This window comes from Rattus rattus, chromosome 5, assembly GCF_011064425.1.
Source record: "Rattus rattus isolate New Zealand chromosome 5, Rrattus_CSIRO_v1, whole genome shotgun sequence".
Classification (NCBI taxonomy): Eukaryota; Metazoa; Chordata; class Mammalia; order Rodentia; family Muridae; genus Rattus; species Rattus rattus.
This window is the reverse complement of record NC_046158.1, coordinates 143,270,403-143,284,157: the sequence shown is the minus strand read 5'-3', so window position 1 is coordinate 143,284,157 and position 13,755 is coordinate 143,270,403. Positions and strand designations below refer to the sequence as shown.

Below are 13,755 nucleotides of genomic sequence, written 5' to 3'. Positions count from 1 at the left end.
GCCCCCTCTTCCTCTCCCCCCTTTCTCTCTCTCTCTCTCAACCCCCCTCACACACACTCGAGGAAGTTCATGACTTGATCACCTCAGCTGAGGTAGGAAGACCACTGTGAGCGTTGGCATTCCCTGGACAGCGGACTATGGACTGCACAGAGTGAGCAGGGACTATGGAGTGAGCTTGCTGCTCCTCGTACTCTGCTTCCTGATGGGCTGCTTCCAGCTCCCGCTGCTGTCTTGATTCCTTGCCATGGTGGACTGCACCCTTGAACTGGGAGTCAGAATCAACCCTTTCTCCTTCAAGTTGCTCTTGTCGGTGTTTTATCATAGCAATAGGGAAGGAGACCAAGATGAGCAGCACGAAGCAATTCTTTCCTTCTTACACATCTTGTGCAAAATTTCTCTAACACACACACACACACACACACACACACACACACACACACACACACACACACACGAATAAAAATCTCTCCATTTAGTTGCCCAACTTCTACTCTGTTGACAGCAATTTTGGACATCGGTTTCTCTAGACCCATTGCTCTAACATTTTTCACTCCAAGAGCCATGACCTATTGGATGGCGTTACGAATATTACCTCACTTTGCAATGCTACCAAATTACTTTCCCGAAGTGGGTCTCACAGTGTGGCAAATACTTTCACACTGTTTCATATTTTCTACACTTTTTGACAAAGTTTTTTTTTAGCCCAGGGTGTCCCCAACCCTCCCCCGGTATAATGTAGCACAACACAACGTTTCTGATCCTCCTGCTTCTGCCTTACAAATCCTGGAGGCCCACCATGCCTGGCTAAATAGTATGTTTTTTTTACTATCCAAGGTTAAGTTTGCCCTATTGGTCTGGTCCTTGTACTTGAGTGTTTTAAATACTAGGAGGAGGAAGACAGGCCACAGTGCTGACTTCTAATGGTCAAATTCAGGGCACAGGGCTGTTGGGTAAATACAGTTTATGTTTAGAAAATAACAATGATAAAAGGCATGTAGAATACCAATTTCCGTGTATTTCTTGTAAACTCTGGGCACGTATGCTGAATGAGCAAGAATTTCTGCCCTCTCTTGACTTTCTCTGTTGGATCTGAGGGTCAGGAATGTCTCTCCAGGGTCTGGTCCCAATGTCCCTGCACCCAGGCAGCCTTTTTTTATTGCCATCAATTTAATCTCTTTACATTGGATTGCAGCCCTCCTCCTCCAAGTTCTTGCCTTACATGGCTCTTCACCTCAGCCCCTCTTACTTTCCTCTCTGAGAAGGGGGAGGTCCCTTTGATACCGATCTACCCTGGCAACCCAAGTCACTGCAGGACTAGGTACATCCTTTCCCACCGAGGCCAGGCAAGACAGCCCAGTTAGGGGAGCAGGATCCACAGGCAGGCAACAGAGTCAGCCCCCCCCCACTCCAGTTTTTAGGGGACCTGCATTAAGACCAAGCTGTGCATCTCCTATTTAGGTGGAGGGGGTTTAGGTCTAAAATATACATGCTCTTTGGTTAGTGGTTCAGTCTGTGGGAGCTCCCAAGGGTCCAGTTAGTTGATTCTGTTCATCTTGTGGAGTCTCTATCCCCTCTGGGTTCCTCAATCCTTTCCCCAACTTTTTCACAAGACTTCCCAAACTCCATCTAATGTTTGGCTGTGGGTTTCTGCATCTGTTTTGGTCAGCTGCTAGGTGGAGCCTCTCAAAGGGCAGTTATGTTAGGAACCTGTCTGCAATCATCACACAGCATCATTAATAATGTCAGGGACTGGTGCTTGTCCATGGGATGGGTTTCACGTTGAGCCAGTTGTTGTTTATTGGTTGGCCATTTCTTAGTCTCTACTCCATCTTTTTCCCTGCACTTCTTGTAGGCAGGACACATTCTGGGTTGATTGTTTTGTGGGTAGATTGGTGTTCTTATCCCTGGCTATCGGGCGTCCTGCCTGGCTATGTGAAGTGGCTATTTCAGGTTCCATATCCCCTACTGCTTAGGGTCTCAGCTGGACCTACCTTCATAGAGTCCCTTGGAGCCTCCCCATCCCAGGTCTCTGCCACCCCCTCCCCCATTTCTGTCCACTCTCCTGGCCATCTTAACCTAGCTCTCCCTACACCCAATCCCCCCATTCCCCTCCTCACCTTTTCTCCCACAAAGTTCCCTCCCTCTATCCACCTCCAATGGCAATTTTATTTTCCCTTCTGAGTGTAATTCAAGCATCCTCCTTTGGGTCTTCCTCGTTACTTGACTCGTTACTTTGGGTCTATGGATTGTAGCCTGATTATCCTGTACTTTATGGCTAATGTCTATTTATCAGTGACTACATATCATGCATGTCCTTTTGAATCTGGGGTACCTTACTCAGAATGGTATTTTCAAGTTCCATCCATTTGCCTGCAAATTTCATGACACCATTGTTCATATTGAAGTTGTATTCCATTGTGTAAATGAGCCACATTTTTCGTATCCATTCTTTGGTTGAGGGGCATCTGGGTTATTTCCAGTTTCTAGCTATTATGAATAAAGCTATTATGAATATAGTGGGGCAAGTGTCCTTGTGGTTTGGTGGGGTATCTTTTGGGTATGTGCCCAGGAGTGGTATAGCTGGGTCTTGAGCTAGGACTATTCTCAATTTTCTGAGAAACCGCCAAATTGATTTTCAGAGTGTTTGTGCAAGTTTGCAATCCCACCAGCAATGGAGGAGTGCTCCCCTTGCTCCACACCCTTGCCCGCACATACTGAGGCTTGAGTCTTTGATCTTATTCTGATGGGTATAAGGTATAATCTCAGAGTTATTTTGATTTATATTTCCATGATGAATAAAGACATTCAATAATTCTTTAAGTCTTCTCGACCATTCGAGAGTCTTCTGTTGAGAATTCTCTTTTAGCTCTGTACCCCATTTTTAAAAATTGGGTTATTTGGGTCGTTGGTGTTTAACTCCTTGAGTTCTTTATATATTTTGGATATTAGCCCTCTATTGAATGTAGGGTTGCAGATCCTTTCCTGATCTGTAGGCTGCCATTTTGTCATGTGGACAGTCTCTTTTTGCCTTACAGAAGCTTTTCTGTTTCATTAGGTTCCATTTATCAATTATTGATCTTAGAGTATGAGCTATTGGTGTTGTGTTCAGGAAGTGGACTCCTGTGCCAGTGCACTCATGACTTAGTTCCTTCTTTCTGTTTTATTAAACTTAGTGTATCCAGTTTTACGTTGAGGTCTTTGATCCACTTGGACTTGAGTTTTGTGCAGGATAACAAATATGGATCTATTTGTATTCTTCTACATATCGATAGCCAGTTAGACCAGCACCATTTGTTGAGGATGCTTTCTTTTTTCCATTATATGGTTTTGGCTTCTTTATCAAAGATTAAGTGTCTGGGTGTGTAGGGTTATTTCAGTCTTTGAGTCTACTCCATTGGTCAACCTGTTGTCTCTATACCAATACTATGAAGTTTTTATTTTTTTTTTCCTTTCTTTTTTTCGGAGCTGGGGACCGAATCCAGGGCCTTGCACTTGCTGGGCAAGCGCTCTACCACTGAGCTAAATCCCCAACCCCTATGCAGTTTTTATTACTATTGCTCTGTAGTACATCTTTGAAGTTAGGGATGGTGATACCTCCAGAAATTCTTTTATTGTGCAAGATTGTTTTAACTATCCTAGGTTTTTTTATTTTTCTAAAAATTCTACCAGAGAACTCCTACAGCTAATAAACACCGTCAGCAAAGTGGATGGATACAAAATTAACTCAAAAAATCAGCAGCTGGGGTTGGGGATTTGGCTCAGTGGTAGAGCGCTCCCCAGCTCCGGGGGGGGGCGGGGGGGGGAAATCAGCAGCTGTCCTTTATACAAATGCTAAACAGGCAAAGCAAAAAAAAAAATCAGGGAAACAATACTCTTCACAATAGCCATAAAATACCTTGATGTGACTCTAACTAAACAAGTGAAAAACCTGTATGACAAGAACTTCAAATCTCTGAAGAAAGAAACTGAAGAAGATCTCAGAAGATGGAAAGATCTCCCATGCTCATGGATAGGCAGGATTAACAGTGAAAGTGGCTGTCTTACCAAAAGTCATCTACAGATTTAATGCAATCCCCATCAAAATTCCAACACAATTCTTTGCAGGCCTTGGAAGGATAATACTCAACTTCCTATGGAAAAATAAAAATCCAGGCAGCCTCTTTTATGAGTTTTGTCAGGTCTTTGCCAGTAAGGAGACCTCTCTAGTGCCCCACACTCTCCTTTCTCTCTGCTTGAGGAGCCCTGTTTTACACAGAGCACCTAGGCTGATTTTCCTCAGTAAACCGAGAGAAGGACATTCCTAGGGATGCTGCCTGGGGAGTTCTGAATACTTCACCAGCCAGGGTGAATTGTGTCTCATAACCAGGTTTTAAAACCCGGTTATTAACCCCACCTGCAGAGCTAAAATGAGCTAGATCACATGATCCAGACACAATGCTTCACCTTGGAAATGAGACTCAAGGAAGATGACAAGGACAGGTGTCCCAAAGGAAGAGTTTTCTCATGGCATACACATAAAGGCACAAATTTCTAAATATTATATACAGAAGACTGACAGTGATCCTGTACCCTGTCTTTGTTGACTGCTGTGGGTTTTAATGCTTTTACTCATGGGCAGTGCCCTCCTTGGCCATGTCTTCTGCCCTGGGTCTTGGCTCCTGGCCTGGGGCCTGAGGTTCTGTAGGGTTCTTCTCAGAGGCGGGCTCTGAGGTATGGCGGTCCTTCCTTCTCTGACAGGCCCCCCTACATCTCTTATAATGACCTCCTCCTCTGTACCTTTTTTTATTATTACGATTAATGGAGGAGTATTAATTCTTTCTCTAAAGCTGTTAGTTAAATCACAGTTCTCTGAAATTGCTGAGATGGAATAATCTCTCCCCGCTCCTGGCCGCGTGGATCTGAAGGAGTGATGAGCCTCTCTTGCAGTTTTGTTGATTGCGTCTCAGGAAGAGACCCACACACAATTTCCACTGGAAAACAAGAGACCTTAGAAATAAGAACTCCTAAAGTGCCAGTTCGGGTTCAGCCTCCGCATTTAATGGTCTCGGTGACGTTTCTTTAATCATCTTCTGTTTCTTTCCTTCCGTGATTTCAGAACCCATATCTGAAGGGTACACTTTTTAAAGTTTTTTTTTTTTTAAAGGGTTTTTAAAGACTCATGACAAGATTTTTGAGCACCATTTTGTCCTAAACATCGTCAAAGGTACAGGGTGTCCATGAGGGGAGAGTGCTTGGCCTGATTGCCTCTCATCAAAGAAACCCAAGTGCCTAGAGCCACCGAGAGACCGAGAAGAGACAGGAGGACTCTGAGGAGAACTTTCAAAAGATTGCATTAGAACAGAAATACCAGAGGCTCCACTTGATAAACACGCTTTTCCGGTCCTCTCTCGGGTCCCTCCCGCTGGTAGAGCTGGAGGCTGAAGCTGTTTCTGCCAGCACTCCAGCCGCCCACCAGCTACTGGGTTTCCCATTACTTCCTGGCTGCCTTCAGCATCCAACAGTGCCCATCTTTTTTTCTCTGCCCAGGAGGACTGACGGCTCTCTGCCACCATAACACACCATCCTGTTTTCCTGAAGAGATTACATAAGCAGTAGGATGTGAGTAACATGTGAAGGTACCCTCAGACCACGCGCCAGCTGTGCAGAGGGGCTCCAAGAAAAATCTGTCCCATGGTGACAAGGCTGAATAATTCAGATTTATTAGTCTTATAGCCCCGGGGACAGGCACTCTTTGGAAGGTTTCAACTCTTCCTGTGGACAGAGGCTGGGACATAACCTTGCTGTCCGAGCGTCATCTTGTATCATATTTCATAATGCAGATAATACCTGCTTGGTGACGTCTTGTGTGTATGTGTGATTATGGCTCTACTGAGTCAAACCTGATGGCCTGACGTCAATCCCTGGGACCCACGTGGCAGGAGGAAAGAACCAACTCTTGAAAGTTGTCCTCTGAGCTCCACAGGTACACTGTGGTCTATGTAACCCCACAACAGTAATCCTAACAAATTAAGAATAAGGTAAGTCTCTGTCCCCCTTAGATAGCAATTCCCGTGAGGTGGTCTCAGCTTCCCTTACCATTGAGCAGACCCCTTAGCTCTTCGTACAGTATTGGCTGCACTCAGTGTCTGGTCAATATTCAAGTTCAACGATATAGGCTCCAAAAACACAGACTTAAAATGCATTCGACAAATAGTTAAAAAAAAAAATGAGCAAGTAACCGTTCGCATCGTGATTAGTTTTAACGATCTGCCCAGCCTTCTTGTAAGTGATTGCTCGCTTTGATTGCCAGCACGTCGTGCGCTCCTTAATGGCAGAGACAATTTGGAACAATTTAATCTCAAATCAATTACCAGTCCCAGAGACAAACCCACCTTCCTGTTTACAATTTCTGCTTGCTTAGGGGGGGCAGATTCGCTTTCCTATTTCAGATTTCTGAGTCTGTGGTTTCCACATGAATAGAGTTTGGGGAGATATTGGGACAGGCCAAAAGAAATTATTCAAATTACTCATATTTTTGAGATAATGATATTTGAGTAATCCATTTATTAGCATTTTAATAAGGCCTGGAAATGAGACGGCCCGCCCGAAGCAGATCTGACATCAAAGGGGCCGATAATCCCCCTGTCAGCTCTGCCCCGTTGTCTCTGCCTGCGCTTTCTTTTTAATTATTTTACAGTTTCTTATAGCCTTTTCAAGAGGGCTAAATTTGCAACTCCTGTAAGCGCTTAAGCAGCCGCTTCCTCCTGACGTGGCACGACAATTATTTCTGAGAGAAATTATTAAGAGTGCGTGCGTGCGGCCTTTAATCAGGAGACGAACACGCAGCAGAGAGCCTCGGCGAGAGACAAGTCCCTAATAAGATTCCTGTAATTGAGTGTGGGCAGCCGGGTTCTGAAGATGTGTGGAGACGGCAGGATCTGTAATTCTGAAGACGAGGGGAAGTGATTCATCGGGTGTAGAGCTGAAGCCTAAACGGGGTGGCATTTGCACTTTAAAATTTGACCGGCGCACGGCTTACTTTTTGAGAGGGGCCATTCATTCCAAAGCAAGTTAGTGTCCTGCCTTGATAATCCAAATTAGTTTAACACACTTCGGTGACATTTTTTTTGGGCATTTTTCACAATTATTAGAGATAATTCACTTTTCTCTGTAGACTGTGGGGTTGAAAGCAAATTAAATCAATAGATTTTTCTTTCTTCGCTCTCCCCTAGGAACCAGAAGTTATCAGTCAAATGTTCGCACGACCTTTCTGCTTAAGCTTAAGAACCCAAGCAACCTGTTGGGGAGACATTTGGCTAATCTGATTATTTTCTCTTATACAAATTGGTTTTTATTTCTTTATTGAATTGAATGAATTGCCTGGTCCTTTTGTCACTGTGGGGATGAAGTCTGAGCGACTTAGATTGAGCGGCTATCTTCGGCACACCACGGGGCCGTGCACGTGTTAGCCGTTGTGACAACTTCCTGTTGACGTGTTACAGGTGAGGATGGGGCAGTCTTTGGAGACTCTCCACTTTGAGTCTCACTGCTCTGGCTGAGATACGGAATCTGGGCTCTGAGACGACCCCAGGAACCTGGAAATGGCTTTCCTACCTCTCATCCGTTCTCCCTCCTAGCCTATCTTCAGCTGCCGTCCACCCACTCTGTTTTCTTTGGGAACCCCGGGAGAACTTAGGTGTCTAATGGGTTTGCGATACCCATGCCATAGGAGATGATCCAGGGAGGTGATACCATGTGTGGAGAGATCAGGTGCACATGCATTGTTTGTTTTGGGCTCACTGGCCCGGAGCTCACTCACTGGGCCTAGGCTGACTGGTCAGTAAGACCCAGGGATCCTCTTGTCTTTGCATCTCCTGTGCTGGGATTATAAGTACATACATTGTATCTAGCATTTCTTTTAAGTCTCTAATTTAGACCCTATAACAATGAGGCTTCAATGGAAAAATACCTGCAAAGACCACTAAATTGTTTCCTAAATAAGCATTTCTTCTCTGTCTTTTTCTTCATCATTTATTCTTCCCTCCTTCAATTTTCTTGCCTTGTCCCCCCTCCCACCTTCTCTTTCTCCCTCTTGATTCCCCTCCCCTCCTCTTTTCCTTCATTCTTTTTAAAATGGGGGGGGGGAGAACCCACAGAATTTATTACATGCCAAAGGCATGAGTTTTAGCTTGCCCAGAGAGAAATCAAACCATAGACAGTTTGATTTTATTATCAAACTGGGGAGTGATTTTAATATGTTCCTAGAAAGGTAAACATGGGAAGTGGTGGGGACCTCAGAACTTATTAACTCTGAGGGAAACAATTTTGTTTTTAACAAAAGGCAATGCAATATTATTGTTCAGTGCAGCTCAGTGGCGACAGGTGTGCACCTAGACGCGGTATTGACTTAGAAGAGCCACCTACACAAGGCACGGCATCAGGGGTGTGCACTCAAGGGCTGAGAGGACGGAGGTGACAGTTGTGCTCTGTGCAAGGGAGCCAGAGTCTTGAAAGGAGAGTCTTAGAGGAATAGCTGCTCTCTTCTGATGTTGCGGGAGGTCATATAGGTCAACTTGTAAACCTTGAAGTATGAGAGAGAGAAAAAAAAAATCTCAGAATACTTCAAAATGAAACGAGATGGCTGTGCGGGCAGGGTTGCCAGCTTTCCTCATAAGCAGAGAGGCTTGAGGTTTTCAAACCCCCACATCCCATGCTTGTGTAACTTTCATCAAAACAAGAACAGATTTGATGGTGTGTCTTTCCAGGGATCCAGGCATTCCGGAACTCTCCCTCCACCCTCCCCAAGTTATCTCATACTGCAGTCTCGCTTCTTGGGAAGGACTACCCTGCTGTTCTTTTGGCAGGATTGTGGGTCCTTGTGAGGAAACGGAGGCTTGAGCAATGGGGGGGTGGGTGCAGGGGGAGCAGGTGGGAGAGGCTAGTCTGTTTCTTCCTTTTCCACGGGGAGACAGCTGCCACAGTTAAATGACAGTGTCCTAGGTACCCGCCTCACCCCCTGCTGCTTGGCACTCTGGTGTGGAGAGCTGGTCACCAAGGATCCCAGGTCTAGTGAGTTCCCTAATCTTGCCACCTGGCTCCAGGAATGGGGACTCAAAGTGATATAAAATCAACCCAAAGGAACCTGGGTGGAGGATGACTCTGTAACAGTAATAGACACCACGGGGGGCCATTATTTACAACGTATGTGGTTATGGAGTCTTCGACTTAGGGCTCGTTTCCACCATTTCTTTCCTTGCAGGAAGCGGAGACAACTCATTTGGATGGCTATGAGTTGGCTGGAGGTAGTCAGGCGCTCCATGTAAGCGGAGGATCATGGCGTCGAGGGTGGCTGTGGAGACTCAGACAGCCTCTGTGTCATTCTTGCCTCACTTCCCGAGTCTAGATGTATGGTAACAAACACATTCCCTCTTGCAGGTCTAAACGTACAAGGAGAGCCATCTTGTGCCAGCAAAGACTTGTCTGTTGATCGTAGGAACAAAGACGGGAAAGGTGACTGTAGTCAGACTTCAGGACCCATGTCTCCTGCTACAAACTCAAAAACCATCTTGGAGACAGACAAATCAACTCTAAAGGTAGGAACCACCGTTCTAAGCCACTGCCATCTATCTGTCCTCTAGACTTACGTCTTTATTTCTATATTGCCGCCATGTGGTAAATACCTTGGTCTCCTTCTAGGATTCCCCAGAACCCTAAGATCAGGCCAAAACATTCCTAAACATTTTACACTGAAAAATTAACCAACTTTGCAGCTGTGGGGTCAGCTCAGTAAGTAAATGACATGCTGTGCAAGTGTGAGGACAGGAGTTCAAATCCCAGAGCCTTAATTAAAGCAATCAGAGCCCATATCAAAGCTGGATACATATTCGAGAGTCTGTAACCTTAGCACTCCTACAGGGATATGGGAAGCGGAGACGGGAAAACCTCTAAAAGCTGAGATAGCTAGCGTGGTCTGTGCAGAGGAAAAGAAGCTGTGGCCAAGGTGGCCCAATGCTAGCCTATGACTTTGATGTGTCCCATGGACAATCCACTGACTTTGGTTGTGGAAACTTTGGGACGCTTTCTTGAAAACCTCCAGTCTGTGTGATTAATCCCCACAGAAGAAGATGCTACCAAACTTCAGACGTTTCTGCAATGTAAAAATCACTCCGGGCAGAACACGTTGGGACAACACGCCCACTTTACCAGTTCTGCTGGCTGGAGACAGGAAGTGTGGGACAAGCCTTCAGAGCCACATAAGATCACACAGTGACCTGTTTTGTATCAACCAGGAGCTTGGCTGGGGTCAATGTGCTGATTAGTTATTAATGGAAACTTACTGAGGGAACCTATTGAGGTCCGTGCTCAGGAAAGATGCATCAAGACCTCAAGACCTTGCATTCATGGCAGGCTGTGTTTCTGACCACAGTTTTCTTTATAGCAATTATCCCTTTCCCTATTTCTTTTCCCTTGTGTTTTGTTGTAGGATATTTCTCCAGCTGCTGGTGAGCGCCATGACTGTTCTCAGGAGAAGGAGCATGCTGATGGGTTCGGACTATCTCTGCAATCTAATATGCTCTTGGCAGTGTTTCAGGAAGATCTGCCTCAGGGCAAAGGTCTTGGTGTTGAACCTCCAGGAGCTCAGCTGCTACCTTCCCAGGATCAAGTCTCCATAGTTCCCAACTTGAGCTTCTCCTCAGATGTTCCACAGCTGCCTTCTTCCTTTAGATCTAAAGGAATATTTCCCCACCGTGACATTGCTACCTCTGTGGCCGCTATTTATGTTTCCGAGGGGATAGGAACAGGGCACAAAACACTGGGGCCTCATGGTACAGAGTCCTGTGCAGAGGAGCCTCTGGCACGAAGCTCCCCAGACAGAAGAGCCACACCAGATAGCATACCACAGGTGCTCCTGCCAGGGAGGCCTTCGCCTGGTAAACAATCACCTGGGAAAACTCTAGAAATACAACCTTCAGTACCGAATTCAGTCGGTTCACACCAGGAGGAAGCAAGAGCCCAGGCAGATTTTCCTTTATGGGGCCAATATGGATGTGGGGATCTGACCATCCAGGGTGCTGCTTCAGGAAGCGAGAGTGGGACTTGTCAAGCTGAAGGGTTAATTACCCCCAAGACTGTCACAGCTCCTTCTAACCAAGGACAACCCTCGGAAGTCCCGGAAGCCCGTTTGAGATCCATCCGAAAGAGGAGTTTGGAAGGAATGAGGAAGCAGACACGGGTGGAGCTCAGCGACACCAGCAGTGATGACGAAGACAGACTGGTCATCGAGATATGACATGCTTCCAGAGAAAGATGGTGGCAATGGACAAGGCCTGGGGATCTTCTGGGATGAACATTACCAAGTGTCATGGGCACTGAACTTTATTTATAAAACATCTAGAGACTAGGAAAGCCATCTATGATTTCTTCAAGCCAACTCTAACCAACACCGTGCCCAGATCCAGCCATACCTTTCTTTAGCTTCTCTTAGACAGACCTTGGACTCTTCTACATCCATCTAGAAGAGTCAAAATGACCAAGAAGGGCCATTGCAGGAGAATCTGAAGTGCACAGCACCAACTCGGTGCTGTAATCTTCATTGCCTCATACAGTACAAGGTCACTAATCAGAAGAGCCATATGGGACTTTGTTCCTGATCAGTGAGACCCCACAGGGTCAACACACCTGACATCACCACCACTAAGAGTGGCAAACACATCCGGGGTCATTTGAGTAGCTTGAGGGGGAAGGATGGGGTTTGAGCTGGGCACCAAGATGGCCCCATGCACTTTGGAGACTAACTCCATTCAAAAACTGGTCAGGGCCAGCCATCCTCTTAACGAGTACTGTAAATATATATCACAATGCCTACGGTCGTTTCATATGTGGCACAAATGGTTGATACTTGTTTCTGGTCCAATAACACAAGCACGCGTGTTCCTTGTACCTGGTGCCTTTTCTGTGAGAACCCCCCAAAAGCCTTGGGTTGTTTTTTTTCTATTCTATTTTTTAGGTCTTGCAAAGGAACATTGCATTAAGTTAGTGAAGTAGTCACTGTAGTGAGTCATTTTTATTTTTGAGGGGAGAACTCGCATATTTTCCTCTGATTCTTTTTGTCATACTGGGCTCTGAGCAATTTCAATTAGTGGGTTACATTTTAGTAATCTGTGCAGCCTGAATTGATGAGGCCCATGCCTCGTGATGGAGCCGTTCTGACTTCCTCCAGAAGCTTCTATGGCACAAAACTAATTGGAGTTTTGACGCTGTCTTACATCTTGGTAATTTTATTTTGGGGGCTTAGTGTTACTTTGCTGTCAAATTAAATCAGCCTTTGTATTGTGAATCTCAGAACAGCACAGATCAAATTCCCCAGCATTCCAAGCCAGTGTGCCTCTGTGCGGAGGCAAGGTCTGCGTCAGCCAGCCCACTACGCAGGCCTCAGGTTCCCAGCCATCCTCTCCTTCCCCTTAAATGGGAGAGGGAAACTTCAAGAAGTTTACACTGCTCAGTCCTCTACTATTTTCTATTTGCCGTGGTATGATTTTGTACAATTTGTGATTTCTAGCAGAACTGTTGGCTTAATGCCGAGGTAGTGGTGGTCACGTGACATCTCGTGCTCCCAAGCAAGGCAGCCAGAAGCACCGGCCTCACACGCGCACGCGCACGCGCAAACATACTTCTAAAAGTCCTTATCTGTAAAGAAGTACGGTCCGTTTTCAAATAATTTCACGTGCCCCTTCCAGTTTTGCTGCTATTCACAGAGAACTTCAAATGCAAGAACAGCTTCTCATTATTTAGCGTATGTCTGTGGTCGTCACACATGTTCAGAAATATCTCATCAATCAAATCCCAGCCAACGGCACAGAGGAGCTGAAAAGAGTTAGATATCACCTCTCTATGCTGCTGCTACTGCTGCTGCTGCTGCTGCTGCTCCTCCTCCTCCTCCTCCTCCCTTCTCCTCCTCCTCCTCCTTCTCTCCTCCTCCTCCTTCCTCCTCCTCCTCCTCCTCCTCCTCTTCTTCCTCCTCCTCCTCTTCCTCCTCCTTCTCCTCCTCCTCTCCTCCTCCTCCTCCTCCTCCTATTCTTCCTCTCCCTCTTCTTTTCCCTCCTCCTTATTCTAATTACTTTTATTTTTTTACAGTCTAGTCATTATCCCCCTTCAGGTCTGCACCTCCCCCCACCCCCCCCCGTTCCTCATCCCATTTTTCCTCCCCCTTGTCTCCAAAAGGATGTCCTCACCCCGCACCCCTCCCCACAACCTCCACCCTCTACCCCCAACTCCACCCCGCCCCACCTCCTGCCAGGCATCCCCGCTTCCTGGGGCCTCCTTCTCTCACTGAGGCCAGACCAGGCAGTCCTCTGCTGTATATATGTGTGTTAGGAACTTGTTGCAGACATGTGATTGTCTGCCCTTTGGATGACCCGTGCCTGAGAAAGGCACTGGAGGAAGATATCAGAGCCCCGTTGAATGGCTGTCCCTATGCGTGAGGCATGTTGAGACCCAGACGGGGAGCTGAGTGCATCTGTGGGACTGGATCCTGGAGTGGCTGATAGACAAAGCATGGTCTCTTTTACCTCTGTGTCCCCCACAGAAAACATTGCCTCTGAGAAGTCAGGTAAGACGCTGAAGAACGTTCTGGGGAGCTGATGCACAAATATGGTTAGGATACTACTGCTGTGTGGTATGTGAGTTGAGGGAAGGGTCATCTTATACACCTCGCTGAAATCCCTCATTTGGGGGTGCAGTTACCCACCTTATAAATCAGAATTTATAGAACAAACA

At 46.2% G+C, this 13,755-nt stretch overlaps 1 protein-coding gene across 2 annotated transcripts in view; it reads left to right on the top strand.

Annotated features, from left to right (window-relative positions):
* Znf831 (zinc finger protein 831) overlaps nt 1–12,629 on the top strand; it is a 70,994-nt gene extending 58,365 nt beyond the window's left edge. Inside the window, exons 3-4 of one of the 2 annotated variants that reach the window (XM_032904682.1) lie at nt 9,383–9,572; nt 10,463–12,629. In XM_032904682.1, coding sequence (XP_032760573.1) covers nt 9,383–9,572; nt 10,463–11,269 — 997 coding nt within the window. In that variant the 3' untranslated portion in view covers nt 11,270–12,629. The remainder of the gene's footprint in view (nt 1–9,382; nt 9,573–10,462) is intronic. The other variant, XM_032904681.1, reaches the window with a different exon arrangement.
* Nucleotides 12,630–13,755: the final 1,126 nt, after the last annotated feature.